The sequence below is a fragment of the Apis dorsata genome, unplaced genomic scaffold (genome assembly GCF_000469605.1).
Source record: "Apis dorsata unplaced genomic scaffold, Apis dorsata 1.3 scaffold_89, whole genome shotgun sequence".
Lineage (NCBI taxonomy): Eukaryota > Metazoa > Arthropoda > Insecta > Hymenoptera > Apidae > Apis > Apis dorsata.
In genome coordinates this window covers 104,979-125,175 of record NW_006263387.1, presented here as the reverse complement: position 1 = coordinate 125,175, position 20,197 = coordinate 104,979, and the positions used below count along the sequence as shown (strand labels likewise).

The 20,197-nt window shown below is 35.0% G+C and overlaps 1 protein-coding gene across 3 annotated transcripts in view; it reads right to left on the bottom strand.

Moving 5' to 3' along the window:
* The window catches only part of LOC102673846, a 52,353-nt gene that overhangs the window by 2,841 nt on the left and 29,315 nt on the right, over positions 1 to 20,197 (bottom strand). For 2 of the 3 annotated variants that reach the window (XM_031508558.1, XM_031508559.1), the window contains exons 3-6: positions 6,427 to 6,508; positions 6,011 to 6,280; positions 1,398 to 1,664; positions 464 to 802 (exon numbers count right to left, since the gene is read on the bottom strand). In XM_031508558.1, the coding sequence (XP_031364418.1) occupies positions 464 to 802; positions 1,398 to 1,664; positions 6,011 to 6,280; positions 6,427 to 6,508 (958 nt within the window). Of the gene's footprint in view, positions 1 to 463; positions 803 to 1,397; positions 1,665 to 6,010; positions 6,281 to 6,426; positions 6,509 to 14,751; positions 15,380 to 20,197 lie in introns of those variants that run through there. The other variant, XM_006611538.2, reaches the window with a different exon arrangement.

Below are 20,197 nucleotides of genomic sequence, written 5' to 3'. Positions count from 1 at the left end.
AAGATGCCTTTTGAGAAAAGAAAAATGAAAAATATTGTTGTATTATAATAAAAAATAAGAAAAGTATGAATAACAAAGTATCGTTTCTTTTATATATCTTAAGTCTTTTATATCTTCTAAATTAATGTTTTTTCATTTATTTTATACATTAAATAGCTAATATTATATTTTTATAAGAAATAAATTTTATTAGAAATCTTAAGTCTTTTATATCTCCTAAATTAATATTTTTTTCATTTATTTTGCATAAATAGCTAATATTATATTTTTATAAGAAATAAGTTGTATTAGAAATTAATTCTATTTAAAAAAAGGAAAGTCATTTTTATATGATGCGTCCATTTTCTAAAATTATATTTCTATATGTTGAACAATCGTTATAGATTTGTTATATATTTTCTTCATTCTAATATTTGTTTCTCAAAAGATATTTCAAAAGGAGAAATAAAATTTAATTCCTCACTTTCACAATAATTCTCGAAATATGTTCCAACTCTCTCTCCATTATCAATCAATGGTCGTTCTGCATTGAGATAAGTTGAAGGACCATCCGGAAGAGTCCAATGATCAAGATGGAACAGTTGGCAATTATACGCTGATCCTTGAGGAGCGCCACGATACAGAAAAGATCTACAGAGGAACTCGTTCTCGATGTCGCAAGCAAGTCTACACGCGGACTCGCTTTGAACTTGCAATTCTTTGTCCGTGTAATAATGTAATCCCGCGTATTGAGCAACTTTATCGTCGGCCACTCCGATTCGTGGCATCTGGAAGATCCTCTGAGATTTGCATGCCTCTTTTCCTGAAAATTTCGATTTCTTCAGTAAACTTCCATGTTTATTTATACACATTCCTCCATTCAAAGTCTTAGGACTTTTTGTAAATAATTTCACACATTATATTTGTTTATAATATTACCGGAAACGAAACTATTCTCCTCTAATTCTACGATTTTCTGCGACGAAATGACGTCACATTATCCCCACTGCCATTATACATCACGTGACCTGATTTCCGCCAAAACCAAATGTCGTGTCACATGACATGCTTCTGTCTGAGCAGTGGAAATAATATGACATCATATGTGCGAAAATTCGCTGCAGGGAAAAAATTGAATTTTTAATAGAAAGGAATACTTGTCCAGCAATTCTGACCACGTTTTTAATACAATATTTTTAAAAATCTGATAGATTGAAGTCATATAAATGAACAAAATTCTTAAATTGGATATCAATCTATATATTAACAATTTCTTTAAAAATTACAAATACAATTAAAATTTACAATTTACAGAAAATACCAGAGAAATATTCTGAGATAGAAATAATAATTATCCTAAGACTTCTCAGGAAGAAGAATATCTTTATCCTCCAATATATATTCCTGCCTATTTTTACCTTTCAAGCACAGATTTTCGAAATAATCGACACCCTGGGCATCCACGAATTGCACGTATTGCCCGGTCGTTCTTCGATCGGAATCGCTCAAGTGACACTGCAGTGTTACGTAATTATATTCGACGGAACGACAGGTGAAACGGTGTTCGTTCAAACAAGCCGCGAGACAGGCCTCCTTCGTCGAGGTGTAGATCAAAGCGTTGTCCAGTCCACGGATCATTTTGTTCGGCACGCGTTCGAAGGACCATGGCCGCAAGCAGACATTTTCTGAAAAATGATTTTTCCGTCCGATTAGTGAGATGACGATTGAAAGAAGAAGAAGAAGAAAAATAACTCGTCTCGAAAACGAGTCTCGCGTCTCGTATGATTTTACGATGCGTGAAATGTTTTTGTTTATAGAGATGAAGAACACGTGGGTGTATACGCCTGACCGCAGTCGCGACGTTTGCACACCTGACGAAGCACATGCAGACAGCAGGGAGTATTTTCTTACGTAACGCTCAAATATGCCACATGAGCCTCGTATACCGACACCTGTAGCCACTGAGAAAGAGAGAGAATTAAATACAGCATCGGAACGCTAGTTACTTCTAATTTCGTATCCCTCACCAACACTTTTAGATCTGAATGTTTTCGATCCTCTTTGGTATGTTTCACATGTTTATGCGTTATTTTTATTTGCCTGACTAAACAAGCCAGCAAGATAGACACTGCTTTTTTTTTTAGTGCCAGTGATTGGATTTATCATTTCACGTTCAAAAAATTTTCGAATTGTTATGTATTTCTTCCATCATATTGTTGTAGAATTTATCGAAAATAAATTTAATTCCTTTTTTAAAAATAACATTTTATTATTATTATTATCAAGACTTTTAGAAATATATTCGTAAAAGTTTCAAATTCTACATTTCCAACTCATCGATATAAAAAAAGAAACAAAAAGATCTCTAAAATCCTCTGTGATCCGAAATAATTTAGGTATCGTCTTAAAAAAGGTCAAGGTCATTCCAAAGTCATCCCCAAACAAACTCAGTCTGCCAAGATAATTACAATTCCCCTACCACTCCCCAATTCCAATTGTATTCCAATTGTATTTCCAATTGTGAAAAAAAGAAAAAAAGAAGAATGCGCCGCATGAAGGGATGGAAATTAAGTTATGCTATATCCGTTTGATATATCGAGGAAATGTGGCGAATTTCTCGGATCACGCGAGCGTGACGGCCGCGAGACGAGCACGGGTTGAGGCTTCGCCGATGATGATGATGATGATGATGCCGAAATCACGGGTCGGGATCACATGTGACTTGGCACAAGCGTGATCCCGCCGCTTCTCGTGACGCGAAGAACGAGAATACGCGTAATATACGCGTTTCGAGATGCCAAACACCGTTCCAATTACTTTTGTTCCGCCCTCGAAACCGGCGCTAATGTCGACCGGCCAATATCGTGCCAACGAACCGACGCGTGATGACTCCTGATGATTCACCTGCGAATTTCTGAATCGATTTTTTTTTTTTAAGGAAATTTTAATCTTTTTTCTTTTTCTTTTTTAAGGAAAGAATTACTTTATGATATTTGGGTAGAAGCGATTGAAATTGGTTTTTAATTTAATTGGTAAAGGTTAATTGATTTGTTTGTTGTTTTATTAGGAATAGGAATTTAATTGTAAGTATATATATATATGGAGTGATTTTTGCATTTCTTAAATGTTTATGCAATGGGCTCTCTTATTGTTAATCTATTGTGACATTAAAAGCTTACAATTAGCTAGATAAAAGAATAACCGGTTAATTCGATAATTATTCGTAATTACGATATTGAATAGGATATTTTCTGTTTATATGTTTATAAAATTTAGATACGTTATCTATGAATATATGATATATGATACTATTAATTTGATGAAAATAACACTTGTTTATCGGTGTTTGAAAGAAAAAGAAAAAGGTAAAGAGAAACGTGAAATTAATTTGAAAATCGCTCTACTATTAGGAAATTAAGAAAAAATATAAGATATCACCACCAATATGATAAAAGATTATCAATATATTAACCCATAAAAAAATAGGAACTAAAAGATAAAGAAAAAAAAAAAAAAGATCACGATTTGTTTCCATGGCAACTATATAACGCAAGAATGGGATCTTGTGCAATTTTAGATTCTATTTTTATCACTCCTCCGATATAAATAACGTAAAAAAATTTCCCGTGAAAAGATATTAAACGCACTAAATGAAATTCCAACCGAATACCGCAGTTGGAACTTTTTAAAAATACTCTCAACTCTCTTAACTATTTTCGTGCATCTTGAATCGCTCTCCTCCGACTGTTGGAGGAGGAGAATACTCGCGATTTCCCCTGGAAATATTTTGGAACGCACGATGAACCGGCGTTGAACTCTGTTATCTGCGTGACTCACGCGAATCCGTTAATATTAATATTAATTTTTAATTTTCTCAAATTAAACGGTTGCGTAAAATTTTGCACGAGCCAAATGATGACGCGCGAGTTACCCATCGTCCGCGCCTCTGCAAATTCTTAACGTGTCGAGGCCTCGATGACTGTGGGGGACTCTGTTTCGTCTGTTCCCGGTTATTTTAAGAGAGGAAGGATTTCGAACGGAAGTGCCAGCTGAAAAACGCGTTGTTCCTAATAAACGAGGGGATCCAGGGATCCGTTTTTCACAGTTTTTTGAGTCATTGCGTGTTCACAAAATTCTAATAACGCAAGCTGGATGTAGATAAAAATTTTTTTTTTTAAGAATGATTTCAATCTTGTCTTTTGCTCAAAGAGTATTAATTTCCAACGTCAAAGGATTAAAATATTTGTCAAATTATCAGTCTTTTTTAATATATTAAAGCGATAATTTTAAAAATTTTCTTTAAAATCGTCGAAGCACCCCTTCACTCGTTCAAAAAAGCATTGAATCAAGAAGCAATTAGCACGATACCATTTGATAATATAAGATCTTTAACGAAACTTAAATTATCCCTATCTATCCAACATCGTAAATTAAAATACTGTGGCTCGATCGATCGTCCGATAATGGAAAGCAATCGTTGTTTTCGAGGAAACGGAGAGCCTTTCTCGAAATTTTCCATTGTCGTTCGAGCGCATAACCTGTGCACGGTCTGTGAACGTCCCCCGAAAAGTGTCCACTCCGTCACAGGGTGTTTTACGACCGCGCCGAGATAGTTGGAAGGATCGAAGGTACCAGCAGGCTCGTTAAACCAATATTAGGAGTTTCTTAGACCCCCTTGGGATCTTTTCGACACCTTGGGCTGCAGGTACCTGTTTACAAGGGAGACCGTACTTAAAGCATCCTTCACACCACCCGAAGAGTACCAGTAGATCTCTCATTGTTTGCCACCATCCGGTTCCCCTTCTTTGGCAAAAACGTTCTTGCACCGAGGATGTGCCTTTTGTGTATTGTATGCCTAGGGCCTTCGGCAGTTCCTCACTTGAACTCGATTGAATGGCGCATTTTAAATATTTAGAAAATTTTAAATATTCCCTTCCATTCCCTTCCGTTCTTTTTATCTTTACCGATTTTCAATAAAGTCTCACTTTCAATTTTTAAATTGGAGATATGAATTATAATTCGAGATACTGCTCAAGAAGAAAGGTTTAATATACTGCTTTTGTTAAATTTTAGAATATTTTTAAGAAAATTTTTTTTTTCTGGTACCACTTGATAAATTGGAAGATAAAATGGTTTTGAGTTACAAGTATACCGTTTTAATACTTATTTAATTGATATATATTGTCAAAGAATCATTAACACTCGTAGAATTTAGAAAATAATTAGAATTTTGTTGTTGCGTTTTCGATAATTATAATTATTTTTAATATTTTTTGATTTAATATCAAAATTAACAAAAGATACGATTACAATTGAGAAAATGATTCCACTTTAACCAATGAATTTCTAAATTTATCATATATAGCATAATAGAAATTTACATAATTCTATATATTTCATTTATAATCATAAAAAAAAAAATTCTAAAGATATCCAATTTTAAATAATCTTTTTCAATAGATTCAAAATCCTTTGCATTTCCTTTCTATTCATCGAGTACTACCAGAGAAAGTACTACCACACACACATACAAATATACACAAAATTTAGAAAAAAATAATACTAAACATTTTACCATTGTTTTGCAATGTGTTACATTCGGTTTCAGTACAGTCTGTTCAAGCAACTATCCACTCGAGCCAACAACTACCGGCTTCCAGGTTTATTTGCACATCTACCTGTCCCCAAACGACTTCGCCACTAGCTTTTAAACCCGGATTATCGCGTCTCTCTCTCTTTCTCTTCCTTCGCCAATACTTATATTGCGGAATTTTTCTTCGACGTCCTCGTCCTTCTCTTATCCCCTTTGTTCCTTCGCCGGCCACATCTCGAAATGGTTTACCGCTCGGGTGAAAGGGAAGACCAGCCAAGGGGGTGTGGCGGGTATTACCATTCATTAACCGACTCGTGCTGGTGGCTCGATTATGTCGAAGGGTTTAAAGGCTCTCAAGGTCGAATCTTTCTTTTGCAGGTGTGGGCATCGAAAGCTACAAAGTTTCGAAAGCTGAGTGGAAGAGGTTTCTGCCCTCACCTGATCTGATCTGAAGCTTCGTCATGTAGTACATGTTGGCGGCCCTTTGCGGTTGTGCCGCTGGATTCGTCGCCGCCGTCTCGTTCTGCAGCTGGCACAGGGTGTCCTGCATCGGCGCCAAAGGATTTACGACGAACGAGAACGCAGCCGCCTGACACTCGGCCTCCTCGCGGCACCAGCCCTGACACTCGTACAGGGACAGGTTCCTCACGCTGTAGTACGTCGTTCCCCGGTAATCGTAGTCTGTCAGCTTCTCGAACGCTGTCCTAGCTGGAAAGCGGTTCCATTTGAAGGAAGAAGGGGAAAAAAAAAAAAAGAAAGAAAAAGGAGAAAACAAGGAAGAAGTGTTTACGAAGACGCTTGCAGCGTCTCGCACTCGAATCGTGTTTTCGATACGATGTAAGTTGTGTACTTACCCAGGGCAGCACGAGAGGCGGTGACGAAAGCCAACAATGTGAAACCGGTGATCAAAGTCGTTCCTATCGCGGACGAGCCCATCTGGAACGAAAGCAATGGATAAAAGGGTTAGAAAGAAAGGATTTTACGTGTTTTCGTAATTGCTCTTTTATTCTTTATAAATATATTTATGAGAGATTGTAATTTGTAAAATAGATATTGTAATATATAATGAATAAAATTGATTTTTATATGATTTTTATTTTTTCGATGAAAATATTATAAAATATTATTATTGTGTAATGAAGCATTAATTGAAACAATAAATAAATAGATATAAATAAATATAAAAGTTGAAAAATGTCATAGAATCTTTTAAAAATTAATTAAGAAGTGTTTGTGAATATTATGACGAATAAATCAAATTTTCGCGCTTTCTAGTTTCGTACGCCTCTGTTAGTAAAACAGGAATCTACCAAAGTTGGAATTTCGTGTTTTACCTTTTGGGCAATTAAACTCATTAAAGAATTACTAATTATTTTTAAAAATTTACTAATAATATATAAACATTTTTTGAATAAAATGTGTTAAAATTTTTACATAATTATAAGTTTCTTTTGATCTGGCCATATAAAAAAATTTCTGAAAAAATGTATCTATTTAATAAATATTAATACCTTAATTTTATAAAATTCACTTTTTAAAAACTTGTAACAATTTTGTTGCTACAAGATGTTTATAAAAAAGTAATCGATTAATCCATTAATAATCATTTATTAAAAAAACAATTCCTTATTAAAAAATAGTCAATCAGAACGAGATTGACCATTATTCGAAAATTTAACAAACAAGAACTACGAGATAATTGCGTTACAAATCAACAAAACTAGTTTCAATCGGTCGCTCGAGCATTAATTCGTTATCCCACGATCTTTCGCGATCGGAACACCCTTTACACCCGCGAAACACGACGGTATAAATTAAAGGGACGGACGACTCGTTTTACAACTCGGTGTACGTAAATCAATCCCTCCGTAGAATAAATCGTTCCAACTCGATAAACGCTCGCCGAACGGGGTCCTCTATCCTTTCATAAAAGCGTTAAGAGATCCACAAGCTCTCGTCGAGGAAGTCGTTCGAGATTACCGGCGCGGTCGAGTAATTCGCCCGTGCAACCTGGAAGCACGCAAGTCACCGGCTTCCCGTCCACCTTTTGCTCGTGTTTCACCAACCGGCTACTTCCTGGATTTCTTCTTTCCCTCGCTTTTTGCTCCCTTTCTCTCTCTCTCTCTCTCTCTCTATTTTCTTCTCCACGGTGCATCCACCCAGCTTCTTTCCACGTCTCGCCGCGGTATCATCACTCTCTCTCTCTCTCTCTCTCTCTCTCTCTTTCTCATTCTCCATAGGTCCCCTTTCCCTATCCCTCGTTTTTACTCAACAGCCGATTGAGCGATCCAAGCGATACTTACTGCCGTGTAAGGCTCGCTATTTCGTTCTCTAGTTTCTTCTTCCTCCGTCGGAATGATCCGTGTAAATTCTCTGATCGTTATCTCGATTCATTTTTTTTTTTTGTTCTCCAGAACGGATTCTTCCAAAATCGACCGTCCTCTTCCTTCGATCGATGCTGGAATAAGACGCGCAGGTAGACGTTCGTTCACCTGTGGTTTAGGTCGTCGTGCTTATCTCGCGCTTTGATTGCACGCGTTTCTCATTCGCGTTGCGTCATCGTGGCTAAAATCCAAATCCATTACGCGTGGTGCGTTGCTACGCGCCTCGAGACTCGCATGCCTTCAGGGTAATCGCGGCAGCGAGTAAATGACGGAGAGAGAGAGGGAGAGAGAGGTTGGCCGAGCTGAAATGGACGTAATGCGATAACGGCGAGTTAGAGACCCCCCGAAGGATGCGGTTCTACTAGGCTTCCAGGTTCGAGGTCACCGAGACTGGAATAGCCGAGAGGACCGTGTTACAGAGGAGGAGGAGGAGAGCTTTGTCGTGGCTTGCACCGGGGGTCAAAGGTTCAACCAGGATCCCCACCTCTCTCTTGTTTCTTTCTCGTCTCTTTCTCCACGAGCTTCGAAGCCATCGATTCGAATCTCTCCGTCGTATTTTATCGGCGGTTATGAGGCTTTCTAGATGAACGTGCCGTGATTAGAATTTCGTTGATACTATACGACGTTAATTATATAACAGAAAGTCAGTAAAATAGTTTTTATTTTTTAATAATAATTCTTTCTTGATTAATATCTCGTTCAAGAAAGAAAATCTTCTTAAAAAAAAAATAAAATAAAAAGAATATACGATATTTCTTGTATTCTATAAAATTGATATTGACAAAAATATAAATTCGATAAAAATTGTTCCGATTTCGAGATCCGATCGTTTCTACGAATTTAAAAATATCTCCCCTGACTTACAAATCGAAACGTCACTCATTACCTCATTAACTATTACACACGCGTATCTATCTACTATCCAATCACCTGAACATCGAGTCTAAGCGAATAACTTCACTCGACTTCGTCATGCGCACTCTCTCCACTATACGCGTTCAAAGGTGCGCACGTATTTCGCGATAAATTCGCGCGCACGCATCCGCTTAGCAGGTAAAGATGCGAGTGTGTGTTTCACTCGGCGGCGGACGGGTTGATGCACTGTTACGAAGATTAATGTTCGCCTCTTTCTCTTTCTCTTTCTCTCTTTCTCTCTCTGCGGTCGCCGCGAAAGAAAAAGGGGAGAAGAAGCGCGGAGATTTCTTCCGGCGGTTGGTTACCGAGTTACCTGAGAGCACCTTTTCTAGGAAACTTGGGTGGTAGTTACGTATCGCAGGGGACGCGCTACTTTATCGACACAGTATTTCTTCTTTAAGGGGATAGGGCACGTTCTAGATAACGTCACGTGACACGATTTCATCACCGAACGATCGGGATATTCCTATGATATATGGTCACGTTCCATTCGGAGGAATTTTTCTTTTCGATCGAATTTGTTTTTGTTTTTTTTTTTTTTACAATTAAGAGTAGAATTTAAATCGAGTTAAATCGATCGGTTACGTATATACTTTTGTTCTTAAGATTATTTAAAATAGGCAAGTTTGCTTTAATATATCAATATATTAAAATTTTGTGACGCGTATCTAATTATTTTCGTAATTTAACTTTAGTCATTTAGTATATATAAGATTATATATCGATGTAAATTTTATTGGTTACTTGCTCACGTAAAATAGATTCATTTCTCAAAAGCGATTATTAACTTGAATTTTATTGTCAATTACAATTAGTTCCTAGGGCATTGATGTCCATTTATAAATATTCTCGAAAATGTTAAATATATATTCGCAGCAGTAAGAAATAACTGGAACTATTTTAAGGCTCGATCCGTGCCTGTTTCTTCCGTTTCGGAATACGAAAAAGAGGTAAGAATTAGAAGAACGTTCGAAAGCGGACGTGCAAAATTCTCGTTGCGCATTGTCCTAACCCGTTCCACCCGCAAGGAAAAGAATCGTTTCGCGTGCGCGCACGTATCCCCTTGTGATCTTTTACGTCACAACCGGTCCCTCCACGATACAGAAACCTGGCAGACGAGTTCTTCGAGAGATGTTGTGCACGGCTTTTCAAGGCTCTGCCTTCTATAAAGTCTGGCTTCCGGTATTCCATTCCGCGAAACACGTCTTCGCTTCCGGACCCCTCGTTCTCAGCCCTCTCCTCTCCCCTCCCTCTCCGGTTTTTTTTACGAAGGATATCGTTTTTTAATAAACACGATCTCTCAACGCAAGTTTCCGCCGTCGCTGTCGTGGGTACGTTTCCACGATGGAGGATCAACTATTGAACAAGCGTTTTTTTTTTTTTTGGGGAGGGAGAAGAAAAACGAGATTTAATTAAAATAATTTTCGAGAGGATTTTAAGAATTATAAAGTGAATTTTTCTTTGTACAAGTATATGAATTCGAAGCGTTTCAAATTCTTGATTGATATTGGTCATGTAGAGTGGATTTATTAGTAGTTTATTATAGTAATTTTTATTTTGTAAGTTGTAGCATAATAAATAGATAACTTTTATAAATGATACGATTGGCACTAGTAAATCGTAAAAAGATTTTTCCATAACAATCTTCTTCAATAGAATCTTCGTTACACGAATAATAAAATAATATTTCCTATTAATAAGGTAAAATTTATTAAAATAACAGCGATAATAAACGTATTCATTTTGTAATAATTTATAGCTTTAGAAAATCATTTTAAGGCCCGAAACCAAACTAAAACTACAAAAGTAACAAATAATAAAATTCCTTTAAAAATTTCCTCTCATAAATAAAATTCTCAACAAAACCTGCTCCAACAACTTCAAGCCTAAAAAAAAAACGAATCGATCCAGATATAGATCGCGCCTCAAAAAGACAATATGTTAAAACCTCTTCTCCGATTCATAGCATAATAATTCCACCGAATTGTTTCCTTGTAATTGATACTGACCGAACCCGACCCATTTAATTATCCATCGTTTATGAAAGGAAGAGGATTATCTTCGCCCCTTATCCAACCCCGCACAGCCTCACGAAATCATCGTTCGTGAATCATGCTCCTCCCGCCGACGAGAGCAGCACGAAATTTCCATTTGTCTTGGCCGGGCGGACTCGTGACTCGGCGGGCACAATGATCTCGTGAACAAATGCACTCGGAGGGGGAGGAGGAGGGGGGGTGGAGGCGTTCCTCCGCATCGTTGGGTCGTCGACTAGATCGCCACGGGCGAATCTACCCACCTACCCCCCTTATTAACGCGTTCAACTCGCCAAGGAATTAGTTTTAGAGATCTCGAATGGGTCCCTCCCCCCTTATTCCCTCTCTCGAAACTCGATCGGAATCGTCGATACTGAAACGGGTCGTCTCGGTATGGGGGCAAGTAATGGGAACGGAATTAAGGTATATAAAGTATTTGATCGTTCCTGCGATATTTATTGGAATGAGTTAATTTGCCCATTGAATAAATTGAATTTTTATAAAATAATTAATAATAAATAATAATTTTATAAAATATTATAAATAATCATATTAAAATAACGAATGGAGATATAATAAATATAATTGTGTAATTGGGGGATTGATTCTGTCTCGTTGGAAATAAATTTTCATAATTTTCTTTTTCCATGGAATGAGAAGGGGTTCGTTTATTCAGAATGAAAATAATTAATAATTAATAATTGGCCTCTGTTGCTCATTTAACATTAGATTGATTTGATATGATGATGCGAATTTATCATTTAATAACATGATAAGTATGAAATTTAACATTAACTTTTAAGCAAGAAGTAATTTATTTGTTAGAGACAAAGTAGGATAGCGACTTTTCAATTTGACAATGCTTAAAAGTTACAGTCAATCTTTAATTTTTTATTTGATATACTCGAATTCTAGGAAAAGGATTTTTTCGCGTAAAACACGATTCACACGAGCCTGATCCCATCACTTGCATTTCCTCTCTAGAGACCCAGAAAAACACCGCGGGTCCCTCGTATAGCCGAGCGAGGGCAATTAAATGTTACCTACCGTTCGTTAAATGAAACGAACGGTGCACGGTGATTATGTTGCATGCATAAGTGACGCGGATCTCCAGCGACGCGTTCTTTCCTCGGTTATTTTTGAAGCCCCGACGAGGATGATGAACGGTAATGAGCAATGTAATTGCGTCTATGGCCACGATTTTTCTATGTTTGGAATGCGCACGTTGCACTCTCCATCATCCTGCTTTGAACACGATTTTAATAATTTTTCCTATCCCCCAGTTCTCGCTATTGTAGGCCAATTACTCTTGCAAATGGTTCCAATTAAGTGAGTGGATAGGTTGCATATATTTAAATTTAAATGCGGTATAAATATTCGTTTCTTGTTATTAAAGAATGGGATCAAGATATATAGAGTGTTAATATATTCGTGGAATACCTTTGAAAAGTTTTCATAGATAAGACGTGGAAATGTTGAGTCGTTCGATTCAATTAGTTATAATTTGATAAACGTATTTGGACAAAAAAAATTCCTTCCATATATTCTTCCAAATTCTTTCCATATAGATGAATCTTTTTCAAATTTTGTTATTAATTCGAAATTATTCTATGTTAAATTTCACTTACTAAATTGTTGATGAAAAAATTGAAATAAGCATCTATTATATGCATATTAATTTTGATTTTTTTGTATTATTATTTCGTTTTTATAATTTTACAATGATTTAATATAAAATTGCGAATCTGCATTTCATTCAATTTCCTTTTCTTTAAACATATAAAAATTTTTATTGATTATTTTCCATTTAATTTTTTGATTCGAATCTCTTATAAATAATATTCGAATTTTTATTTATTTGTAACAAAAAATATCAAAGAATTTATTATACAAATGTATATGTCGAATTAATCAATTAATTGATTTTAAATACAATGGATATGATTAGAAAGATTGAAGAATCTCAGATAAAAAATTCATGTTTAAAAGTATTGTTTCTAAAATATTTATATACAAAAAGTTTGAATCTCATGTAAATGTGAATATAGTTGTTTACAGAGCATAAATTTAATTAAATACTTTGTACCTAATTATCTATTTGTGAGGTATCCATTTAATTTACCTAATTTATCTTATCAATTAATTCCTCTGTAATTTCTCTTTACACTTTTATCTCTTCTGAACATAACTTCCATCCATCAATATCCATTAATTCCATTTATATCCGCAAAAATTTATACCACAACATATTTCAATGCTTCCAAGATTGTAATATTTTTTTTTTATAATGGTAAAATAATTTTTAATTGGTATCCGTTCCTAAGGACTCAAACGAGCACCTTAACGAGCTCAACGTGCAATTCTCCTCTTGAAAAATCTTTTAAGATGTTTATAACAGACGGATACCAGATAATAAACTATATTTCAATTCAAAGTTAGAGATTTTATAGATTCCAAATCCTTTTGCAGATCATATTTATTCTTTCTTTTCAAATTAAATCCATTACTTTGCAAATTAAAGTTATCTTGTTAGTTTTTCAAAAATAAAATAAATTACAATGTCATTTTGTCATGATTTTATTGATTAGATAAAACACACTTTATTATTTCTAACATCATATTCTTCTTCAATAATGAAGATTTTTTAAAAATTAAATCCTATATAAAAAATATTTTTACTGATCCTTGATATTATTAATCATTTCTGTTGCAATTATTATTATTATTTTCACAAGTTGTTATAATTATTATACAAATATGTACAATATGAAATTATCACGATTAGAAAAAATCATTATAAATCAAGTCACGTTTTCTATTAAATAACTATTTTATGTTACATACATACAATGAAATTAAAAATTTCGAAACGCTTGATTTATATTGAATTTTATTTTTATGAGGATGAATTGTGCAAAAACTATAATTGGTTCAAACTACGAGTCTAACCATGTCCAAGGATAAAGACGATCGGGACATTCCAAGGATAGTTCCATCACGAAGACATGGGTACATGGATGAGTCGCGTTCCACGTCGTTTTAATTAAATCGGCCGATCCTGGTAAATTGTTAATCATTAGGCGAGATAAGGGCGCGGATCACCGGTATTTATTAGAATTGGGTATTTCTCGGCGGCGGTTAATTACAAAGTTACGATCGAGAACCCCTTGGCCGGGATTATGCCGAGCACTCGCGGCTATTCGTGTGCGCAATTACGCGATGGGATCTTTCGGTTCCGTGAAGAATCAATTACACGAGGTGCAGGCATCTTCGTCCTCGGCACCGAAAATGAACAGCTGTGGAAATCATTCCACGATCGTGAACCGGATGTATTTTTACCTCGTCTATTAACCGTTTAAGTGTGACGAGTAGACAGAATCGCTTGTGAACTTGAAAAGAATCGTTCGTTTGTTTGTAAAAATGACACTCAAGAATCACGACTTTAAAGTTTGAATATTTTTATAAAAATTAAAAAAAATATCGTGTTCGAATTCTAAAATAACAATTTAATACTCGGAAATTCATTTATAAAATTCCACTAATAATAATATACATAAATATCGTTCTTTTTATATTAATCTTTTAAAATTATTTTATATATGTCATGATTAAAATCATTTCAAAGCAAAAATGAAAATTGTTTTATACATGCAGTATAAAAACTTATATATATTATTTTATTTGATGTATAGTATGAATAATTTGATATTTTGTCTTTAATTTTATTAATAAATTGTTTATTTTGAAAAATAAAATCTTAAAAATATCAATATATCGAGTATTAGAATCCTATTCTATTATATATATTTCTACAGTAAAAAAATCTTTCATAAAAAAAAATCTGTACCTGATTCTGAAGAAAAATCGTGCAGAAGAAGACTGGAACACATTATTTAATCCAAGATGACTTGATACGGTATAAAATAAAAATACACGTTGTTTCACGAGGTCTTTGACTCGAAATTGATCTCGAGCATTCTGTTTCCCATCCTATCTAATCATGGCCGCACGATCAAAAGTGTGTCGATCGACGGTAATCCATCGACCATTATCGGCAAATCATACAGATAGTAACGGTACAGAGACGTGGTTCGAGAAAATTGCTCGAATACGAGACCATTTTCCAAGATTTTCGTGTCATCCATCATGGCTGAATATTCTCGTTCACACGAACTACTTCAGAATCACATTACAATCACGAAACAATTGTTACTTACAAACAGTTACGAATTAATATGAAAATGTATGATGATTTTCACAAAAATCACTTGAATCAATTCAATTGAAGTCAGTTTCAATACGTCACAGTACAGTCATTGCAATATGTAGACACTATTGTTCACCAAATTGTCTCTCTTGAAGAAATGTTAAGAACGATATGAATATAGTAACGATAGGTTGACTCGCCAATAGAATTGTGACTATACATATCGATAATTTGATAAATCGATAATATTGTTAACGAATAAAAATAACTAGATTTCCAATATTTTCTTAATTTTCAGAGTTATTAGAGATATTATAGAGATATATATCTTTAGATTAACGATATTTCATCAAGTTTTCGATATATTTAAAATATTATTGAAATATCGATAATGCGAGAAATAAGCAGTCGACCGAAGTAAATTTTAATATTTTATTTTAATAATTTTTCAATAATATGTATTTATTTTTATTATAACTTATTATAAGTAATATTTTTACATATTTTAATAATAATATTGAATAAAAAAAAATAATTATTTTTATTTTCGATATTTTAACGATATTATCGATATATTTATAACTATCGATAAGATACCAACATATTGATAGTCTCAATTCTACAATGGCCGATGGAACGCGTAATAAAATCGTAACGACAATGTTTTCTCTTCGAAATTTATTTTATCGTTAAAATTGTGTTGTGGTTTTTGTTGTCGATTTCAAGTAATCGCTAAAAAATAGTGCGTGAGTAATAATAATCGATAATATATCTAATAAAAGACGAATAACAATGTTTCGTCGAATTCATTTTGGCGCGAAAATTCTGCTGCGTAGTTTTTGTCATCGATTTCAAGTGATTGATAAAAAAATAGTGCGTGATTGATATTACTGAGTCTAATCATACAAAAACTGTAAAATAATTATAAATATGTGAGCATAATACGTGTGAGCATAATTCGAACGATTTCCAATGGTGGCCGGTTACAAAGCAAAGAAGCCAACGCGAGATAAAATCCGATCCGTACGAAGAGATAATCCCTTGAAGCGTATGATCGCGATCGTGCATCCTGGACAGGCAGCAGGAAGGTCCTGCACAGCTACCGGAACATGCAGATTTATGCTCCTTGGAACGTCACCGCTCCTTAGATTAATGGCCGTCCACGCTTTTTCCGCGTAGCCTTCCACCGTTGTTTGCTTCGCAACATGTAACATCCTCTTTGCTAACGAATCCTTCGAACATCCATTCGAGCCTTTTCATCTGCGCGTAATTTCAGGTATGTACGATCTTGCATATAACTTTATTTATATGAATTTATTGGAGAATAAGCAGATTCATAAAGGCGATAATAGAAGCATTTAATGCTTTCCATTAGATTTTTTCTCATCACTTTGATTCAGACAGTAGGAAATACATATTCATATATTCAATAGAATCGTACGGCATATTCGATTCTAACCTCTTTTGCGGTTATGTCATGTACGAGGTGGCTTGCGCGATTTGTACATCTTTTATACGTTATATGAGAGAATTTTTTATGTAATGTATAATTTAGAAAATTATACATGTATAATTATATTTAATATAATGTAATAATAGAAATTTTAAACAATAGAAGCTTACCTTAGAATTCAGATAATATTACAAATTAAAAAATATTCGTAAAGACGTAATTTCATAAAGAATACTTGTTATGATAATCGACGATTGTTCAGATAATAGGATTTCAAAGTTCAGATTTCACATTAATCAATCATTGCTAAAATTTCATTCATATAAATTATAATTTCATTTATATATCCGTTGTAATTTATTCGTACAAGATAAATAACGAGCTTAGCTGGATTTCAATTAAATTAATTACTATTAATATTTCATTCATATAACGGTTACATCTACCATAATTTATTCGTAAAATGTAGGGAATGTGTTACACTTACGAATACTGATATGTTCACATGTTTGTTTGCTCTCTTCATTAACAAGTTCGATTCGTTTAAGATATCTTAAAAATCTGGATGTAATTATAGGTCGAGGGTAAGCGTGAATTAGTAATCTCGTTTATTGTTTTCATTTCGTGGAAACGGATGAAAGAAATGGATTATTATTATTATTTGTCGAGAGATTAAAGAGTGGTAGATTAAAAACCTCGATATTATCGTTTCCGGCGGCTAATTTTGCCCCACCTATCATTTCCGGCAGAGGCAATTGTTATTTGCATATTTTACTTCGTCGGCTGATCCAACGATAACGAGGATTAAAACCTTAACCGAGTCTTCGGTTTTTCGCTTAAGGGTTATTTCTAACCACACTTGAAACGATATTATTTAAAATAAGGTTTGAATTAAATTGAAGTTTTCCTTTATTTCTAAAAACATTCTATTCGAATTTACATATTTTATTTAAAAATAGGAATCTATTGAGAAATCGCGCGAAATAATTATTTCTCATAATTTTGATATCATTTCTTTTGTCAAATTTGAAACAAAAACATAGATTAGGAATTTTGTCAAATTATTATCTATATTATTATTATGTATATTATGTATTAGATCGGAATTTTACAATTCGTTTAAAATTTATAATTTGTATCTTCTCGCGTATACATTTCTCACAAATGTAAAAATCCACAGTCTATTCATTGTTTCAAACGAATATTTAATATTTCCAAATAATAGAAACAATCCAAAACAAATAATCTCTCATTTCAATTTCAAATGAAACTTATCCAGGTGCACAGCATCTCTCCGCTTAGTCTTGAACAGTTCTCTTGAATCGATCACCTTCGAGGAAGGTTCGCATAAACCCACGCGAGTCGCGAGGAATAAATTCATCCTCGAGGAAGACGTGGGTGCGGGTCAAACGGTAAGGGGACGAGTTTGCTCGTAAATTGTTACGACTCTGTGTATACTTTTCCGCGGCAACAGGACACTCGGCAGCCATTCTATCGGCCATTTCGCCGCGTATTCAATTCTGCTTCTAACGACTCGAACTATTTCCATGACTAGTTCCATTCGTGGATCGTAAAGACGTTCAAAGCAAGTATTACGAGCCGTGACAGGTCGTGTGTATACCGAGAAACAATTGAAAAGAGATACGGCTTCTAGTATAGAATTCCGATTATCGATATCGTTATCGATAAATATCGGTAATTTGGTGCATCGATAATATTAAAATTTTTTTTCTTATTCAAACTTGCTATTAGAGATATTATTATAGATTAAATGATATTTTAGTAATTTTTAAATAAAAGATTTCATTTAAAAATTACTCGTTTCGATAGTTATCAAACATTCTTTTCCCTAATCTAACCTAACCTAAAAAAAATGTAGGTTAAGTTAAACAGACAATTAATGAACTAAGAAAATTCAATGCAAGTTAGAATCAAACGTGGAAATTAATATAAATTTTCGTTTCTTTTAATAAACAACAACCGCCAAGTAAAAGCTTAATATGAACAACACGTTTTCAACCTAACCTAACCTAAAAAAAATGTAGGTTAAGTTAAACAGACAATTAATAAACTAAGAAAATTTAATGTTCGTGCAAAGTTAGAATCAAACGTGGAAATTAATATAAATTTTCGTTTCTTTTAATAAACAACAACCACCAAGTAAAATATGAACAACACGTTTTCCCTTGAGAATTATTACTTATTATTGAAAAGAAGAAAAAAAATCATCGATAGACGATATTCTTCCCATAAATATTTACCATTTTATCCCTTAACTCTCAACGATATACTATCTACACATCGAAAACAATCAATAAGATATCGATAACGTATCCGCAACTCTTCACTCCGCCATTCGCAGAAGGTTATCGCGGGCTTGATCCTCGCAACGGTGAACTTGCACAATCTGATTTACGAGTGCATCTTCCGCGAGTGGTGAACGGTAGCTCGGCGAGTAGATTCATAAATAATGAGAAGGGAGGGGGGGAGGGGAGGAGGTGATGGCGAAGCGGCGGATAGCCAACCACCGATTTCCTTTCGTAGAATAAGAGATTCATAAACAATGAAGTGCACGTAAATCGGTTCCGAGTTCCCCTCGACGATTCTCCTTCGCGGAGGAAAGAGGATCGAGCGAGAGGAGATCTCGAAGCGCTCGCTCCTCCTCCGCCCTCCCCGCGAGAACGAGCGGAACGACGATGATCATGCGTCATTTTTCAACCGTTTCGTCGATCGTATAAATCCTAAACTCCCCGTGGAATCTGGGTACGTCTTCCGTGAGAAAGACGATTCTCGAGGAATCCGCCCCGGAGGAACTGGATAGATATTCCAGTTCCGATAGGTTCCTCCTCGTAAACGAACTATCTAGGAATTAATGAACCGTGAGTGGTGTTCGGTATCGTTCTTGGAATATCTATAAGCGAGAAAGAGTTAAGCACAAAAGGATCGCTATAATGTCGTCGAAATAAGGTGTTGGGTTGTTTTCGAGAAGAGGAGATCGCGTTCGAAAGTTGTTGGACGGGATCCATTTTGATTCGGATCTCGAGTACCGCGAGGGCTTCGATACTTCAAAGATACTTCGAGTCCCGCTTCAAGAAGGCTCGAGTAACGAGTGGTTACTCAAACCTTGTTGCAGCATATGTTAATTTTAATATCGTTTCCTCTTAAGAGGAAATCTGTGAAAATTCAAGAATATTTCTAAATCGTTTTAAATCATTTTCAATATTTCCAATTCACTGTTCAAATTGCATTTTTCAAAGAACCCATTCATTTGTTAATTTCTTCCTCGACCTTAAAAATCTATCAAAGTTTCATTATAGAATCGATACTTCGAAAACTCGTCCTCTCGTAAAATCCGACCTCGATCCTTCAATCCTTCGATCTCTTATGCCAGCCAGTTTTCGCCCGGTCATCGAGCGTGTCTCCGTCAGGAGGCCGCCTCCCATTGTCGCGACACCCGACGAAAAAATGGCAAGGGTCGTTGATAAGGATCGATCCGGCCAGGGTACACAACCCGCTTCGAAACCGATCTCGATAAATCTTGAAAGTAATTAGCGGCTGCTGCATCGTGGCTGTCTTCATGGCCGTTTCGAGGCGCGCGCGCGCGGGGACGATATAGAAGGGGACGAATGCGAG